The sequence below is a fragment of the Momordica charantia genome (genome assembly GCF_013281855.1).
Source record: "Momordica charantia cultivar OHB3-1 chromosome 4 unlocalized genomic scaffold, Mcharantia_2.0 BLBB01000004.1, whole genome shotgun sequence".
NCBI lineage: Eukaryota > Viridiplantae > Streptophyta > Magnoliopsida > Cucurbitales > Cucurbitaceae > Momordica > Momordica charantia.
This window is the reverse complement of record NW_028275162.1, coordinates 6,208,837-6,227,432: the sequence shown is the minus strand read 5'-3', so window position 1 is coordinate 6,227,432 and position 18,596 is coordinate 6,208,837. Positions and strand designations below refer to the sequence as shown.

The 18,596-nt window shown below is 31.8% G+C and overlaps 2 protein-coding genes across 2 annotated transcripts; one reads left to right on the top strand and one right to left on the bottom strand.

Annotated features, from left to right (window-relative positions):
- Window positions 1-938: 938 nt before the first annotated feature.
- On the bottom strand, window positions 939-3,558 carry LOC111008084 (L-type lectin-domain containing receptor kinase IX.1). The gene has a single exon (XM_022280661.2). It carries the CDS (start codon window positions 3,304-3,306, stop codon window positions 1,225-1,227), a length of 2,082 nt encoding a protein of 693 aa, XP_022136353.1. The 5' UTR covers window positions 3,307-3,558; the 3' UTR covers window positions 939-1,224.
- Window positions 3,559-7,621: 4,063 nt separating this feature from the next.
- On the top strand, window positions 7,622-9,899 carry LOC111008518 (L-type lectin-domain containing receptor kinase IX.1). Its single transcript, XM_022281257.2, has one exon. The coding sequence runs from the start codon at window positions 7,772-7,774 to the stop codon at window positions 9,863-9,865; it is 2,094 nt and encodes a 697-aa protein (XP_022136949.1). The 5' UTR covers window positions 7,622-7,771; the 3' UTR covers window positions 9,866-9,899.
- The last annotated feature ends 8,697 nt before the right edge of the window (window positions 9,900-18,596 follow it).

Genomic DNA, 18,596 nt, shown 5'->3' with positions numbered 1-18,596 from the left:
AGAAATTTAGAAATAAAAAAATTTTAGAGTGAAAAATAATTTTTTTTAGAGATAAATATGAGAAAAAAAATTGAGTAGTAGGAGAAAAAATGAGATTTTGAAAAACAAAAACCTGTTTTTGAAAACTATATATATATATATATATATATTTTAAAATTTACATATAATTTCAAAATGGTTATCAAACAATCCTATTTTTGGTTATCAAACAATCCTATTTTTTAAAAGCTAAAAACCAAAAACCAAAAACCAAATGGTTATCAAACGGGTCCAGTTTCCAATTTAGAAATCTAAACATTTTGCAGTTAACTATGTTTTTTGTTTCTTCTTCTTGTGGAACATTCTTAAAATTATATAGAAATTTTGAAAACAACTCAAATAAGTTTCTTCATTCTATTGTCATTTCCTATTTGTTATAAAACATAAATACAAAAATATTGTTTTATCATTTGTTATAAAACATAAATACAAAAATATTGTTTTATCATACTTGAATGTTGGTCATGCCATTCATTTTTCTTTATTGAAAATGAAAAAAAAAAAACAGAAATATTATCCACCTTCCATAGTTAGTATCATGGATCATAATTTAGATCAACAAGTTGGATTGAGCTTTTGTCCGGAAAAGTATCCTTTTATAAATATTTTTTTTAATGCACATTTTATAGATACATTTGTAGAACTTTTTTAACTAATTGCTTATATTTTTTATATGAATTTTAGGTTAAATTATAAGTTTTGTATTTGAATTTTTACCACTGTGTTTATATGATTTTTATACTTTGATCTTCAATATGTGTCTAATAGATTTATGTTCAGTAATTACATATTCAAAATGCTAACATTAAAACAATTATTATGTGACAAAGTAATTGTTACACTAGATCAAGGTTAGTCATCGTGGTTTTCACCTTTCTAAATATTGTTGAGTCAGGTCGTCGTGTAATTCTATATTTTGACATTTGTAATTATTTTTTTTGCGATTCTAGTATCCAAGACTTTCATACATCAAATGTTTTACAATCAAGACCGATACAAACAGAAAAATAATTGTAAGAGCGGCCAAATTTTACCTCCTAACTTTTTACTTGCACACATTTTCAACTCTAAAAGTTCAAAAGAAAAGCTCTCGAGCCTAAATCTTCGTATAAATTTTTTAATCTAAGACAAACTAAAGAGAGCGACGGGGAATTTACCCCGAACCCATCGAAAAGAATGAAGAATTTACAAGGATGACTTGGAGGAAACAGGCTGAGAAGTATCAGATTGCTGAGATAATTGGCTGTTTGTGTTGGTTGTTGAGTAAGTATAAGAAAAAGGGTTTTGATTGGCAACTGAGGGAGCATAGAACATAGGCACAGGCATGTAAGTTGGGAGATTGGGCAAAGGGGCTTCAAAGTTCAGAACCTGAATTGCTTGCCTTATGGAAGCCCTCAGGTTATGATCTGGGTGCGCACACCAAAGCCCCACAGTCATCAAACACACCATCTCTTCTTGGCTGAACTCTCCATTCAATGCCTTATCAGCTCCTTCTATGATCCTGCCTTGTCCATACAGCCCCCAAACCCAACTCACCAAACTGATCTTTGCTTCTTCTTCATGGTGCTCCACTGCCTTTCTCCCACAGGCTATCTCCAACGCCACGACCCCGAAACTGAACACGTCTGATTCCTTGCTCGCCTTGCTGGTAAGAAGGGACTCTGGAGCTAGGTAGCCCATGGTGCCTGCCACGACTGTCGTTGGCGAGCGGAGGCCATGGTCGACAAGCCTGGCTAGACCGAAGTCGCCGACCTTCGCGTTGAAGTTTGAGTCCAACATTATGTTGCTTGACTTGATGTCTCTGTGGACAACACATTGCTCCCACTCCTCATGGAGGTAGAGCAAGGCAGAGGCTATGCCATGGGCTATTTTGAATCTTATAGGCCAGGGGATGCGCGGTTTTTTCCCGAACAAATGGAAGTCCAAGCTCCCGTTCGGCATGTACTCGTAAACGAGTAGGAAATTGCCACGCTCGTGGCTGTATCCGACGAGTTGAACCAGGTTCCGGTGTCGTAAACGGCTTATGATGTTCACCTCAGAGATGTACTCCTTTTTGCCCTGTCTGGAATTGCTTGATATCTTCTTTGCTGCAATTTCCATGTTTAGTTCTGCCACAAATCCTTTGTAAACACCACCAAAACCTCCTTGTCCAAGCTTCCCCTCTTCACAAAAGTTGTTGGTTGCTTTAAACAGTTCCTTATAAGCAAATCTCTTTGGCCCAGTTCCTTTTATGTCTTCATCAACAGTGTTCACCATGCCAATTTCTTCATCATCTTCAAAATCATCATCATCTCCTTCTTCTCTTTCTTTCAGTTTCCTCCTATTTCTCCTCCACCAGATTCCAAATAACAAACCAGACAGAGATACCAAACCCACCAGTCCAATAACCAGCCCCACAATCCACCAATTGGATTTCCCCCCACCGTTTCCAGTTTCAACAATCAGATCCAAACTCGAAGTGAAATTCCAACTTCTGATTGCTTGAATTGGGATCCACTGTCCTGTTGATGCAGAGAAGCCAACGATCACTCTCGGCGGAAGAATTTCCTTCAAATCAATGGGAATATCAGTAAGATTCAAAGTTATCGACTCGTTTGGAACCTGAGGATCTTTCAGCGTAACATCCAGCCTCCTGGATGTTCCATTGTAAGTGATTCGTGCGCCCAAAATATCTCCGGAGACCATCGTGTTACTCCAAGTACGATTAGCGACGGAGACGATGGAGTTCACGTCGACGCCGACATGATTATCGCTAGGATCCCATGGATCTCGGAAAATATCGAACTCGACGGCGACCATCTGATTGGATGGATTGTCGTCATTCGATTGATTGAATAACCCTAGCCAACCGCCGCCGGAATTCAAAGGAGGCGATGTGGAATTCTCTGAAGCTATGAAGAAAGCGATTCCGCCGGCGGAGGCGTTCGGCCTACCGTTGGAAAACAAGATCACAAACTCAAAATAAGTAGTGAAATCCGCAGTTATGTTGGTGGTTGGATCCCACAGTTGAATCGGCTCCGAGAAGAAAGCTCTTCCGGTGTCGTTGGCGATGCTGCCGCCGATCTGGTTGTCGGTGAGGCGGAGAGAAGGATGATTGAGAACCGTGCCTCTTGACGCACTGTTGACGAGAGTGATATTGGTCAAATCGGGGAAAGAAGAGAAGGAGAAATTGGCGGAGCTGCAACAATGGAAGAAGAAGGTGCAAATCAACAACAACAACAACAACAAACAAGATTTAACAGGATAATCTGAAGATTCAGAACACATTTTGAAACTAGGGCAAATCTGAAGAATGGAAGCAATATCTGAATTTCATTTTCCGCCATTTGATTTGTGGATTTGTGGATTTATGGACGTTAATGTCAGTCACCAACCCGATTGATCGCCTGAGGACACCAAAAGCGACCTGGTCAAGAAGTTTTCATCGTCAATCTTGGCTTTGGATTTTGAATTTTCTTCGGCCATGGCTTGCCTGTTCCATCCTGTCTTCTTTGCTTTCACAGTGCTTTTCGCGCGTATTCCATCAATCTTTGAAAACAATAAATAAATAAATAAGATTTTGTAATTTTAGAAAAAGTTTGTACCCTAGTCACTAAATATTATAAAGTTTTAATTAGGTTTTGATTTTTTATTATAATAAAAATGAGTTCAAGATTTTTTTAACCTAGGTTTGAATTTGGATCTTAAGATAAATATCGGTATCTTAATTTTGATTTTAGTCGAATCTAGGTGCGTTAACCAATAGAACTAAGTTGACTTATCTTCATTCTCCACTACTGTTGAAGGATGATTCTCTGTCCCGACATTTATTGTAATAAAAAATAAAATTGACATACTTTAGTTAATTCGATATAAAATAAGAAATAAGAGTGGATGGGCAAAAAAATATGTTGGAGTCCGTGGACGCCTATACATTTTAAATTTAATTCTTGAAATGCCAGCATTTATTTTATCTAATTGACTTGAGTTACCTGGTGTGAAATTATTACTTATTTGCCAAATCAAACATGTGATTTTAACATTTAACTTCCTAATAGTTGAAATTTATTAAAATGCTTCTTTTTTACTTTTAAGGATCAGATAGATAAAAATATCTAAGTTAGAGACTCGATTGAATATAGAGTATCAACTAATGGTTTGAATTTAAGAATAAAATTATTTTTAATAAAAATGAAATACCACAACTTTTCATGAAATTATGTGTCTTTTTAAATGACACAGTGTTGTACTTACACGTTACGTTCTATCTTGGGAGATAATTGTTCGTGATACCTTAAACACTATAAAGGAAACAAAATCATCTTAAAAAAACAACGCTATTGTTGTATTTTCTTAATTTTTCTACATTTTGATCAATCACTAATTTACTTTTTTTTTTCTCTTACACAAACATTTGATAATATCTATACAATATTACTGTAGCTAGAGACAAGAGAAGTCAAATGGTAAGTGTAAAAATGCATTCATAAACTACATAGTATTTCAATTGATATTTTAATAAATCATATAGTTTGATGTCGATGACTCAAGATTAGGAGCCAATTAATATATTCAATATACTATATAGATATAGATATATATATTTTTATTTTTATCAATATTCGTTAATACACTAATCCAATGTTTCTATTCTATATCTATAAAATTAAGACATCGATGGCCTTAAATATTGGTTAAAAACCGTGCGTTGGATTCTAGGGCTTGGACTTGGTCAAAGAGGAGACTAGTAGACTTTGAGGTTGAATTTTGACCTCTTATTTTTCTCCAAGTAAAACGGTTCTTTCAATTGATTTTTAAATAATATTTTTGGTCGCTTGGCATGGGTTAAGCATAATTAATCAAGATGACTCTCTTAAAAGAAATAAAAATTAAAAATTAATCAGGATGACATTGGTTTTTTTAGTAGAAGACATTAATCACATTTATTTTCGGATTTATCTGAATCTAAAACATTTAACTTAGGATCGTCAATACTTGTCTCTAATTAAAAGATCATTATTAGATAATGTTATTTGAATTATAATTAGATTAAATTAGATGTAGTTTTGATTCTATTATTTGAATTAGACTTTCATTCCTAATTCAATGAAATTCTATGAGTTATTTTCAATGAAGTTTAAAGTTAACGGACATAAATTCGAATCTACACCCGACTTGATATTCAAAAATATAAAGTAATAAAACATTTAAACTAGCAATTATTTGTTTTTATTTTATTATTATATATAAAAAGTGCAAAAGACCCACCAAACACAAATCTATTATACGGAGAAAGTAAGTCTAAAAAAAAATATATATGTTGTAAAATTGAGGAACGAAACGAGGCAACGTCGGGAAATAAAATAAACAAAACAATCCAAATAATAAAAGAAAATTCAAAATTCAAAATGGCATTTCCCACCAATTTTCAAACTTGATTTCCCACCAAATTTCTCACTAATTTCTCACCACTAATTTCTCACTAATTCTTCCTAACAATGAGCACACATTGACCTTATTTATAGGTCATGGAGAAGCATGTGGTGTGATTTACATGACACTAATAATGTCTAAAATTGAGACATATGGGGCATTAGGGTTTCCACACATGGTGCATAGATAATGGAACATATGAGGTTATGAATAAAAAACACGGACATATGGAGTATGGATCATGAGACACCTCAAGATTTGGACACTAAGCAAGGATTAGTGAGCATCTATTTAATTTAAAAAATTCATAATAATATATATATTATACGGAGATAGTAAATGTAATAATTTAACTATGAACCGTTATTATTTTCACTCTTTGAGATTATTTTTTTTTCAAATAGCACAACAATGCAAAATGAGAAATTCAACAACAAAACTCAGGTAAAGTGTTCGAATTTTCGTAACAACAAAATTTTAATTCAAATTTTATAATTGAACCATATGTTACTCTTCTCAAACCTCGTGCACGTAGTAAAAACTAGCTATAATAAATATAGCTATACACATATGTATAAAATTAAAAAAAATTGTTAAGTACCAACTTTAGCATACCTTTATATATATATTTACAACGAAAAGATAAGAAGGTTTATTTCGTCGTATTGTTGAACTAAAAAAATAATAATAAATTTATTTATTTTTCTTTAAAAAGATAAGGTTAATTAATTGGACATATCTATTTCTTAAAAGAAATGTTTCCGTCATGGATTTAGAAAGTTCAAATTTGTGTGGCTAAGAGTTGAATAAACTAAATTGATTTTGTATAACCAACTAATTGTAATTAAGTGGGGTAAGAATTTGAATTTGTGTAATTTTTTCTAGAAAATGGACAAAAGTTCGAAGTAGTATAACTTGGGTTTTAGTTTTGAAAATTTGAAATTTGCAAAGGTTTTTTTCCATCAATAGGATGGGAGATTCAACTTATGGTCTTCTTATTGAAAGTAGGTACCAATTACGATTGAGCAACTTATATGCGCTAAATTTCGAGAGAATTTGAAAAAAATTTGGAAATTGCAAGAGTTAATTTGATAATATATGTACTTGTCAAGGATCGGGAGAATTTTACATTTATGTCCTTGTTTGACATAGTCTTTGGTCCTAAAATTTGACATTTTTATTGGTCCCTCTTTTTATTATTATTAATTTTGAGGTTGATGTGACATTCATTTATTAATTTTGAAATTGACCTAATATTAATTTTTTATATGTTCTTCAACAAAGGGTTAAGAAAACGTGAGGTAATTAACGAACACTTTTCAGGATTTATTTATTTATTCTAACAGGAAAGATATATATCACTATGTCGCCACACATCACCATTATAGTTATCGGATGTGAAAGTCGAGATTTGAACTTCCAACTTTAAAAGAATGAGTCAACAGCTGAACTATGTTCACGTTGACCTTCTCTTCCAATATTTATTTACTTTAGAAATAACTAAACAAGATGGTGATATTTTACTTGATTGTTACCATTGATAATATTGGCTAAAAAAATGAGTAGATAATAATATCTGAACCTTCCAAAAGTGATGAGTATATTTGATAAAAATATATTTAATAAAATCTTCAATCCAAATATTGATAAAATAATTATTTTATAGAGAAAAAAATGATTTTTATTTTTACTCAATGATTTTTTAACTTAGACATATGTTAATTTATGAGTTTTTGAAAGTTATGATTTAACTTTGACTAATTATGAATAAATATACATTATAGGTCGGAGTATCTATTCTCTTTGTGCACGTATTCCAAACATCCCTTCATCATAAGTCTACCACGCTACTCCATCGTAGATAAGTAAATTAGGAGGTCAGAATAGGAAAATACTTGACTCTCCCACAAAGAGTAATTTTGTCCTCTGTCATTATTAAATATTTCACGAGAGAAATAAAAAAAATTTAGATTTTTCTATAAAAATAATTAATTTATCAATTTGGTGAATGAGTCAAATTAACTTCTGTCAGAGTTTGACATCATCCAATTATATAAATCAGCTGATCCGGCACTCATGAAATTTCAAAACAAAAAGGATTAATTAAACAAAAACTCAAAGTTTATTTAATTTGAATAGTTGGTCAAGAGTGGGTGATGGAAATTAGCAAAAAATTAAAAAGGAAAGGGACTTGGAAGATCAATTGAGTGAAGAAACTTCCTCTTTCAATCCAATTGTTTGCCCAAAATGAAATCGTCAAGCTCTCTTCATCTTCTACAATTTCAATTTACAAGCTCCTCATCCCCAATTTCACTCTTCAATGGCTGCCCAAAACCCCATCTCCAATTTCCCTCTTCATCTCTTCATCTTCATCATCTTCCTCTCTCCCGCACCCACATCTGCAACTTCTCTATCCTTCAATTTCACCTCCTTCGACCCCGCCAACACCGCCATCGCCTACGACAGGCCATTCGTAGCCAATCAAGCCATCGAGCTCACCGGAGACTCAGCGAACAGCAACATGAACTTCGTCGGCCGGGCCACCTACTTCCAGCCCTTGCATCTCTGGGACAAACCCTCCGGAAACCTCTCCAGTTTCCAAACCCACTTCTCCTTCAGCATCAATTCGAGGGGATCGAATGAATATGGAGATGGCTTCACTTTCTTCTTTGCTCCCAATGGTTCTAGGCTCGAGCCCAATGTCTCCAGAGGCAGCGGCTTGGGGATTGGCTACGACCCTGAGCTCTCCAATGCCACTGCTACGTTTTTCGCTGTGGAGTTTGACATCTTCAGCAACGATTTTGACCCACCTGGAATGCGGGAACATGTAGGTATTGATGTTAATTCTATGAAATCTGTTGCTTATTCAATGTGGAAATCTGATGTAAAGGGAGGGAGGAGGAGTGATGTCTGGATTAAGTACGATTCTGTGACTCATAATTTGAGTGTTGCTTTCACTGGGTTTGAGAATAACAACACGGTGTGGCAAACACTTAATTATATTGTGGATTTGAGACAACATAATCTTACTGAATGGGTTACTTTTGGGTTCTCTGCTTCCACTGGATTTAGGTATGCAATGCATACCCTGTATTCTTGGTATTTTAACTCCACCCTCAACTTGAAATCTAATATTCCTGTGGTTGTCCCAAGTGATCCCAGTGATGGAAACAACAAGGTGGGTCTAGTGGTTGGAGTGGGAGTTGGAGTTGGAGGATTTATCTTGGTGGGTGGGTTGATCGTGGTAGGGATAGTTTTTTGGAGGAAGAAGAACAAGAAGATGAACATGGATGATCAAGAGGATATTGTGTTGGATGAGAGTGAGTTTGAAAGGGGTAAAGGGCCTCGAAAGTTTTTGTATAGTGAACTGGTTCGAGCCACAACGAATTTCGACGAGGGTGAGAAGCTTGGTGAGGGAGGATTTGGGGGTGTTTATAGAGGTTTTTTGAGGGACTTGAATTGTTATGTTGCTGTGAAGAAAGTGTCAAAAGGGTCTAGACAAGGGGTAAAGGAGTATGCATCTGAGGTGAAGATCATAAGCCAACTGAGGCATAGAAACTTGGTGCAACTCATTGGTTGGTGCCATGAAAGAGGTGAGCTCTTGTTGGTTTATGAGTTCATGCCAAATGGGAGCTTAGATGCCCATCTTTTCAAACAAAATAGCTTCTTGACATGGGAGTTCAGGTACAAAATTGCTCAAGGAATTGCCTCAGCTTTGCTGTATCTACATGAAGAGTGGGAGAAATGTGTGGTGCATAGAGATATAAAGTCAAGCAATGTGATGTTGGATTCAAATTTCAATGCCAAGCTTGGGGATTTTGGGTTGGCTAGGCTGGTGGACCATGCCAAAGGCTCACAAACAACTGTTCTGGCTGGCACAATGGGTTACATGGCTCCTGAATGCGCCACGACAGGAAGGGCCAGTAAGGAATCAGATGTTTACAGCTTCGGGATGGTCGCTTTAGAAATTGCGTGTGGAAGAAGGCCGTTCGACCCGAATGCAGAGGAAGGGAAGATGGTGATGGTGGAGTGGGTTTGGGAGCTTTATGGCTCTGGAAATCTTGTTGAAGCAACTGATCCCAAACTCCATGGAAGCTTTCAGGATGAACAACAACAACAACAACAAATTGAGTGTTTGATGGTGGTGGGTCTGTGGTGTGCTCATCCAGATAGAAATTGCAGGCCTTCAATGAGACAAGTGATTCATGTGTTGAACTTTGAAGCACCATTGCCAGTTCTTCCCTCACAACTACCTACACCCAGTTATCTATCTCTTCCCATTGGTGGATCAGTTGCAGCTTCTTCTTCATTTTCAGGTACTTGTTCAAATGTCATCACTAATTCTTCACAAGACACTGTTTCTTCTTCTGCCTCTAATTTTTCTGCATCTGTTTCACTTTTGAACACACGATAATTCAAGTCTCAATAATGAGTAAATGTTATGTGCATCCTACTGTATTATTAGGGAAATTGGAGTATCTAACCTCATTCTATAATTTATTTGGTCAGATTTTTTACCGCTTTCTAACCAAACTTAATTTGTGACCCCTTTCATTATAATTTGAGACTCACAAATTCTTTTTAATTTGAATCTAATAGGAACAAAAAATATTTTAATTTAAGAATCAATTATCAAATTGAGAACCCAGAACAATCCACAAAACAAAAGTAAACAAAATCTACGTAAATCCTCCCGTGGCTAAATTCCGGTGGATTATTAGCGTTCATACACAGGAATGGTGTGTATCTTGGGTCCGGATTCACGCAATTCCTTCCCTTTTCTTCCTTTTTCTTTGCATTTATTGTTGGACTTTCAATTAAATCTTAGGCATTAAATACAATATTTTATCCGAAATCTGGACTATCTTAAATTCGATTTTCCATATTAAACCATTAACTATTTAATATTCCATTTAATTGATTTTTAAAGTTTAAAAATTAGATTTTTTAGGTCTGTAATTGATTACTGTTGAGATTTTTTCGGTTTTTTTCAATATTAGATTCAAATCAAAGAAATTTGTGAAGATATTGATGGAGGGAATAAAGATGGTGAGTAATGAAGATATTTTGATAATTTTATAAAATAAAAAAATTAAAATAGGTCAAAAATTAAAAGTTAGGGTCATAAATAAGAGATTTTAAAAAAAGGGTCAAAAGTTTGAATTATATTAAGAAAATGGATAAAAACCTCGATTTCCCTATGATTACGTTCTCATAGAGATTAAAATATTTGTCAATATGTTGTGATATATCTATAAATTGGAGAGTTCGATATCAATACTAAGAATTAATCAGTATCTATTATAAATATTCGTTTGTCACCCATACGAAGAATTAATCAGTATCTATTATAAATATTCGTTTGTCACCCATACGAATATATAAATACTAATAATAAGATTTATAAAGAACTTGAGCATAATTATTAATTGAAATATTTTTTATAAATACTTTGGTTTATTTTGGGCCTATTGTAATACTTATGTTACTAGCGCCTCTCTGGCTTGCAATTCTTAATATTTTTGGGCTAATTGTATAACTTCTCTCTAACTTTGTTCTAATTAAATTATTAATAAAATATATTAAATATTTTTAAAAACTACTTGTTTAAAGCATAATTACCAGATATTTTAATACATTTGCAAAATAATAATAATCATAATAATATTTTATATTTTTAAATAAATAAATACTTTTTATTTAAAAATTACCAAACATAGATTTTCCTCCTTGTGGGAATCCAAAATTTCTATGAGACGATTTTCACATTTGTTTTCTGGGAATGTAAGATGTCCCGGGTATCTTAAAACATTCGAGTTGTTTTGGATGCCCTTTTGAAACATGAGTTCCATGTCAAAGACATCTTATATTAACATTTTTGTCGCTTCATTATTTTTCATATATTTTCTTTTATAAAATTTCTTTTCACTAATTAATAAATAATTTAATACAATTAAGTATATTTCTATATTACATGTACATGTAAAATAAACTTCAATTAAATTATATAATATCTTTATTTATTTTTAATATTTGATTTTAATATTTGGAAGGAATTATTATGAATAATATCTATTAGCTTAAATACATCATTTTAAAGATATTTTTTTCTTCTTAAAGAATATAATTTGATAATATAATAAATGAATTTCACCTCCTATAACATTAATTATATAATTGTATATTTTGGAAGATATTAAAGTTTAAAATTATATTCAATATTAATTACTTTTTAAAAAGTCTTACATTAATACGAATTCTACCTAATATCATAAAAAATTAACATATACCATTAATATAAAAAACCAAAATATTAAATTAATTTAAAAAATATATATTAGATAAATTCAAATTATATTAGATTAATGTATAAATTATATGAATATTCGTAAGGGTGTTTTTAGAACATTATATAAATTTAAACATTCCTATGAATAAATAGTGCAAAACAAACATGGCTATTCAGATATTTCCGAACATGATTATATATTTTCTTACGAAATAAACGTGGTCATCCAAAATTACACACATCTCATCTACATACCCAAAAAAAAAAACAATTTTTAAGAAGAATTTCCACTCTAACTCCAATTCTCCAAATTGTCTTATCTTGTCCTCGCCACGCTGTTGCCGTCCCTACACGAATAAATACCTTCTTTCATGATTCACTGTCTTTTATACAAAATTTTGTTTCGCTAATTTCTTTGTATCTCTCACACATAATCTTTCAGTAACTTAATATTCCCCGCTCATTTTTCTTTTACACACCAACAAGAGTTTAGTTCAACGGGTTAAGATATCTATCTCTAATCAAAAGATTGAATTCTAATTCTATCCGCCATGTTATTATATTAAAAATAAAAATAAAAATAGAAGAAAATCTCTTTCCACATATAATTTCTCTAACCATTTCTTATTACACATCATTTCTCTTATTAATATCCTTCTACAAATTACATTCTCTTTCTTTATTTTTGGTGAAATAGAATATTATATCTCTTATACTAACTTCAGTAAACATCTCTTTTTATACAAACATTAATCTCTCTCACTAATTAATTACTTTTTACATCTACTTTCTATCATTAATTTCTCTTATTTACTCAGTTTGTATTTCGAATTAGCCATTAATTTCTCATGTTATCTCTATTGTAGATTTCTTTCTAAATTTCTAACTAAATCTCTCTCTATAAAATTATCACGGGTGCCTCATTGGTCCAAATTAGCTCGGGTTAATTAAGAGAGAATGAGTTAAAATCTCATGAAGGCAACCTACCTTAGGAATTCGTAATTCTTATGTGTTTTGTGGCACCAAATGCATTAATGTTCTTTACCTATACATCAAAAGAAATGGTGATAAATTAAGGCAATAGTCGTTTCAATAAACAAATATTAAAATTAACACGGTAATATTCAAGTTTTTGGAATATATTAAGGTTCGTTTGGTAACGTTTCCGTTTTTTGTTTCTCGTTTCAAAATTTCTTAAGAAATTTAAGCATATTGCAACTAACTATATTTTTTGTTTCACATTTTTTTAGAGATGTTCTCAAAATTGTATAAAAATTTTGGAAACAAGCAAAACAAGTTTCTTATTTCTCGTTCTCATTTCCAATTTATTCCAAATCATAAATAAAAAGATTGTTTTATCGTACTTGAATTCATTGATATTTGGACTATACAATTCATTTTTCTTTATTAAAAATAGAAGAAACAGAAACAAGCAACACAACGTTACATTTTTCTTTAATATTTGCAAAATGAAAAAGGTGATATAACATTTTCATGAACATCATCATTCCAATAATATGCTATACTACAAAACTTTGAGAGTACTATTGCAATCTACGAAATGAACAAATTATTAGTGCAAGTACTTTTAAATAAAAAAAAATATTTAAATAAGGGTTTATTTAATTTTAAGAACTTTTTCTTAAAAATAATATTTTAAACTATAGAATCAAAGATCACAAAAAGTATTTTAAGTCACATATGATAGGTCAAAGTATCGAGTTTCTGAATAATTTTTATTTGATTTTTGAACGTCTAATGAGATAAAAAGTTATTTTAAATCACGTATAATAAGCCAAGTATTGAGTTTCTGAATAAATCTTATTTGATTTAAACTTCCAATGAGACGAATATAAAATCTAGAAGTACTTGGATTTGTAAGGTGAAGGTGAAGGTAAATAAAGTCCTACGTTGGTTAGGGAAGGATAATTATCTATATTGATATGAGATCTTTTGGGTGAAATAAAAAGCAAAGTCGTAGGAATTATACCGATGTCCTTAGCAGTTGAGAGATCAAAACTAAACATATGATAAAATTTAGTCACCAAAATAAAATATCTTAATGTCTAGGACCTAAACATATAATAGGTACGAAAATTCCAAGAATTAATTTTAAAAAAAAATTGAACTTTTTTCTTTTTGTTCCCGTGTCACAATTATTTATCATAAACTTCTTATTATTCCTACCATGTTGATATCATGTACCTACCTACACACCTTTAATATGAAAGAAAAAAATGATCATTTTAGTAACTTCAGTTTCATTTTTATCTCATTTATTTCAATCTGGCACTTTACTCACTAACTTTCTTGGAATATAACCATAAATTTGCATTAACGAAGGTTGGATTTTATGAATAAAATTATTTTTATTAAAAATGAAGAAACTATGAAGAAATGATATGTCTTTTTGTAAACGACACAACCTTATATGAAATGATATGTCTTTTTATCAAGACACATAACTTTATATGAAAATATGTGACTATTTGAATGGCCACAAATAGTCTATAAATATGTGACTCTTTTCAGTTTTGAAACATAGAAAAATCTTCCCTCAAAATTCTCTTCCTTTTCTCTGTACGATTACTTAAGTGGTGGTGTTCGTTGAGTCATGTGATTGAAGTGCTGCACTCACAGGTTGGTAATCTATCATATCCTGAGAAACAATTGTTTATGAAACCTTGAGAAGGAACAAAATTGTAAGGAAACAATGCTACTGTTGATTAATTTTGTATTTCCTTAATTTATATGCATGTTTTATCTCTCCAACAAAGAATTTTGGAGAATTTTCCTTGTATATAAAGTTTGGGTTAAAAATTTGCATAAATATGGATTAAAATAATCTTTTTTAAAAGTAAATAGATTAAAAGGGATGTTTTGAAGGTAAAATGAACCAAATTTAAAAATATATAATGAAAATGAAAGAAAGTAAAAGAAAAAAAAATTGGTCTAAAATAGTATTTAAACAAATAAAAAAGTGAGTTGAATGATGAAGAACACCAACCAAGACAATGGTCAGTCACCAATTTTACAAGACAGAAACCATTAAATACAAAATCAAACCATATCATGAAAGAATTGACTGATTTTGGCACAAGAAAGTTTTATTGAAAGGATGCATTATTATTATTATTATAGCCCATCCAAATCAAAATGTCATAATGTGGGCATTCAAAAGGGGCATGCTGGAAATTAGCTATAATTTCTATATATTGTGTATTGTTCACAGCTAAGTTTTTTTTTTTTTTTTTTAATTATTTTTTGGGCTATATGGTCCTCCCATATATATGACCCACAAGGCCAGCTGTGGCCAGAAAATATCATATATTATATAGACCTTCTATTGAAATTTATGTCACACGCTACCCTTCTACCCAGGATTTCTCATTTCTATGCCTTGTGGAACCAATATCACACTGCCCGTGTGCCTAGCTCGGGATTTTTGTTGGTCATTGTGTACTTGAAATTACTATTTTAGTTGTTCTTTTAAAATACGTTGATCATAATTTTGTTATTTTACAATATAGTTAGGTCTAGGTCCTGACATATTTTCTGTCAGTTTTGTTCTTAACCTTTATTGTACCTGAGAAACTACTTCTAAAATATTGTTTATATATATATATATATATTTTTTTTTTTGCGAGAGGTATATTAGTGCCTAACAAATTTTTAAAATAGTTTATTTAAAAGTAATTTTATTAAAATTATGCTGATAAAAGTATTGCGAGTAAAAAAATGTTTTAAATACAGCTCCACCAACCAACCTTATAGTCTTCTCTGTGGTGATTGTGAAGTTCCCTCTCTCTTTCAAAGAAATAAATTGTGAACATTAATTATACCTTTCTTTTTCCTAATATTTACTAAAAGGGTATATTTGAAAGTGTAAATATAGATAATTTAACTCATTATTAATTATTGCTATATAAATAAATATGAATATAGCACAAATAGTCGGACAACAAGTGTCTTTTGAGTAATAATTATAGGTCTTTGTTAGGTTTCTTAGATCTCGTTTGGTAATGTTTCCGTTTCTTGTTTCTCGTTTCTCATTTTTTTAGAACATATTTAATAACCAAGCTCATTTTTCGTTTCTAAATTTTGAGAAACGTTTCCAAAAAAAGAATTAATATTCCTGAGGTTACATCTTAAAATCAAATTGACAATAAGAGGAGTAGTTCGTATCTATTATAAATCTTTGTTATGTTACTTATCTTTTCAATGTGAAATCTTTAACATTTATTGTCTACACTAACAATTTATTTCCAAATAAAAGTATAATATCTTAACTAGTTGAACTATACTCAATACATATACATATATATCATATTGCTAATACATATACATATATATCAGATCATGTCTGAACTGAGTAGCTTTTCAACTTAAAGTTTTTCATGTTTGGGTCCTACCACTACATTCCGAATGTCACATTATCATAATATATATATATATATACACTTATTTAATCATTCAAATCAAGATTAAAAAGCCGACATAAAAAAAAAATCAAAGATACTTAATGTATATTTATGTCAAATCCATCTTTTTTTTATCTTTTTTGTTTTGAAAAATTTCAAATCCTTCTCGTCTGTCTAAACAAGATAAAAATAAAATATTCAAATCGCATTATTCGTAATGTAAAACACAGTTAAACACCACCAATAAAATAGAAGTGTAATTTTACAAATTAAATTATGTCGTATTATAATGAGTGGGTTGAGCTTATACTTTCGTACTATGTTAAATTATTATAAAAACTTAAACTAATATATTACTGTAAACTTAATTGACTCAAATATACGAGCATTTAATTCAAGTACTTGGACCATAAAATATTAAAGGAAAATAAATAATGTATTATTTTAAGTGGATAATATTGTAAGAGTTTAAAGGAAAGATCTACGAATTTCTAAGTATGGAAATAAATTTGTTCGACTTAGGAGATAGGAAGGTACTACGTATCGCTTTCTTCTAGAAACCCTTTCTCGTTTATTTCTCCTAAAACTTCGTAGAATGTTGTAATATATTCAATAAGATGGTATAACCATGGAAAGTAAATTAATGTCGATTATTAAAATGTTGATTTCTTAAATTAATATCAATGTCAATTAAAATGTTGATATCTTAAATTTTATGAAAATGTGGATTAAAATATGGGTAAACAATTAGAAATATATATATACATATACATACACTGAACTCAAAAAGTTTAAATTAATAAATAAACACTTCACACTTTCTAAACAAATTATAATTTCTTGTTATTAAAATTTATATTTATAATGTTGATTTTTTTTCCCTCAATTTTTCTAACTATGGTAGTATGAAAGTATCAAGATTGCTTGATCACGAAATGAACAACTTTGTGTACGTACAGAGAAAACTAGGAAAAGTATCTGCTCTATCCGGTCTAATACTTTGTGTGAAATAGTTTTGCGTACTCGAATAACGAGGCAAGACAGTTATGATGCAATGATCCTAGATTTGTCCCTTACGAGGGTTAGCTTACTAGGCTCTTCGTTAGCCTGGTCGGCCTTTACGAAGTTCCGGACAACCAACCTTATATATCTCAGCTCGACCTTTACGAAGTGTCAAGTTGTTTCCTTTTCTTTTCAACGTTTAATCTTCAAACGAAGTCATTAAGATGACTCATCCCTTTCCAACCTACCAAATGCGTGTTATCTTAGAAATCACCTCATTTATTTGTAAGCATTATGACATGCTAAAATATTAGGTTTGAAACACTAATTAACCTTTAAATTTAGAAACCTATTAGAGCAAAATAAGTTACTATTTATTAATTAACCTTTAAATTTAGAAACCTATTAGAGCAAAATAAGTTACTATTTATTATTTAGTTCGTTGGAATAATTTTACATTTGTTTTAAGCTCCCTACTTTAGTAATTGTAGTCCTTACAATTAGTAAATTATTAGTTAATCATGAGTTTGAAATGACTTTTAAAATCGTCGAAAGGTGATTTTAATCCATTAAAAATGCTTTTGAAATTTTCATAGTACCTCGTAACTTAAATGATAATCCATTCACCACATTTTCAACCAAAATCTAAAAGGTCAACAAAAACATATGCAACTTTACAAACTGTATGATATACTCATCGCCTCGAGTAAATTCTCCCAACACATACGCTAGCGCCAAGTACAACTACACTAGTGTCTCCACCATACATATTTCCACTACTATCATCGCCTCGAGTAAATTCTCCCAACACATACATTAGCGCCAAGTACAACTACACTAGTGCCTCAACCATTACATATTTTGTTTATGCAAAAAATGTGACGGGGTATGACCGGGTCAAGGTCGGCCACAGGGAAGAGCTCGACCTACTCCAAGTATGACCGTCGGGAGAGCATGACCTGCTTTTCAGGTATGACTGCGGGAAGACCATGACCTGCTTCAGGTATGACCGAGGGAAGAGCTTGGGTATCCTTGGAAAGGGATGACCAGCTCAAAGGGTCAAGGTCGGCTGACTGGGATGAGCTGGTGTCTGGAATGAGCTGAAAGGCCACTTGGCGAGGAAATACCTGCACAAGGGAACAAACACTCCGACGCTCAAGTCAGTTTTGAGTCCGAATGACGGCGCCAAATGTTTATGCAACTCATGCTGGAGTAGGTCGAGCTCTTCCCTGTTGACCAGGTCATACCCTGTCACATTTTTTGCATAAACATATTTCTACTACTCTCCATCGTTACGCATTCGCACTAATGTACGAGATTTAGCCTACGTGAACACTGAGAAGTTAAATTCAAAAAGAGGAAGAACAAGGTTGCTGGCTGAGAACGTTATCGAGAGAACGTCACGATGAAAGTAGTGAGTTGGAGTTTAACTG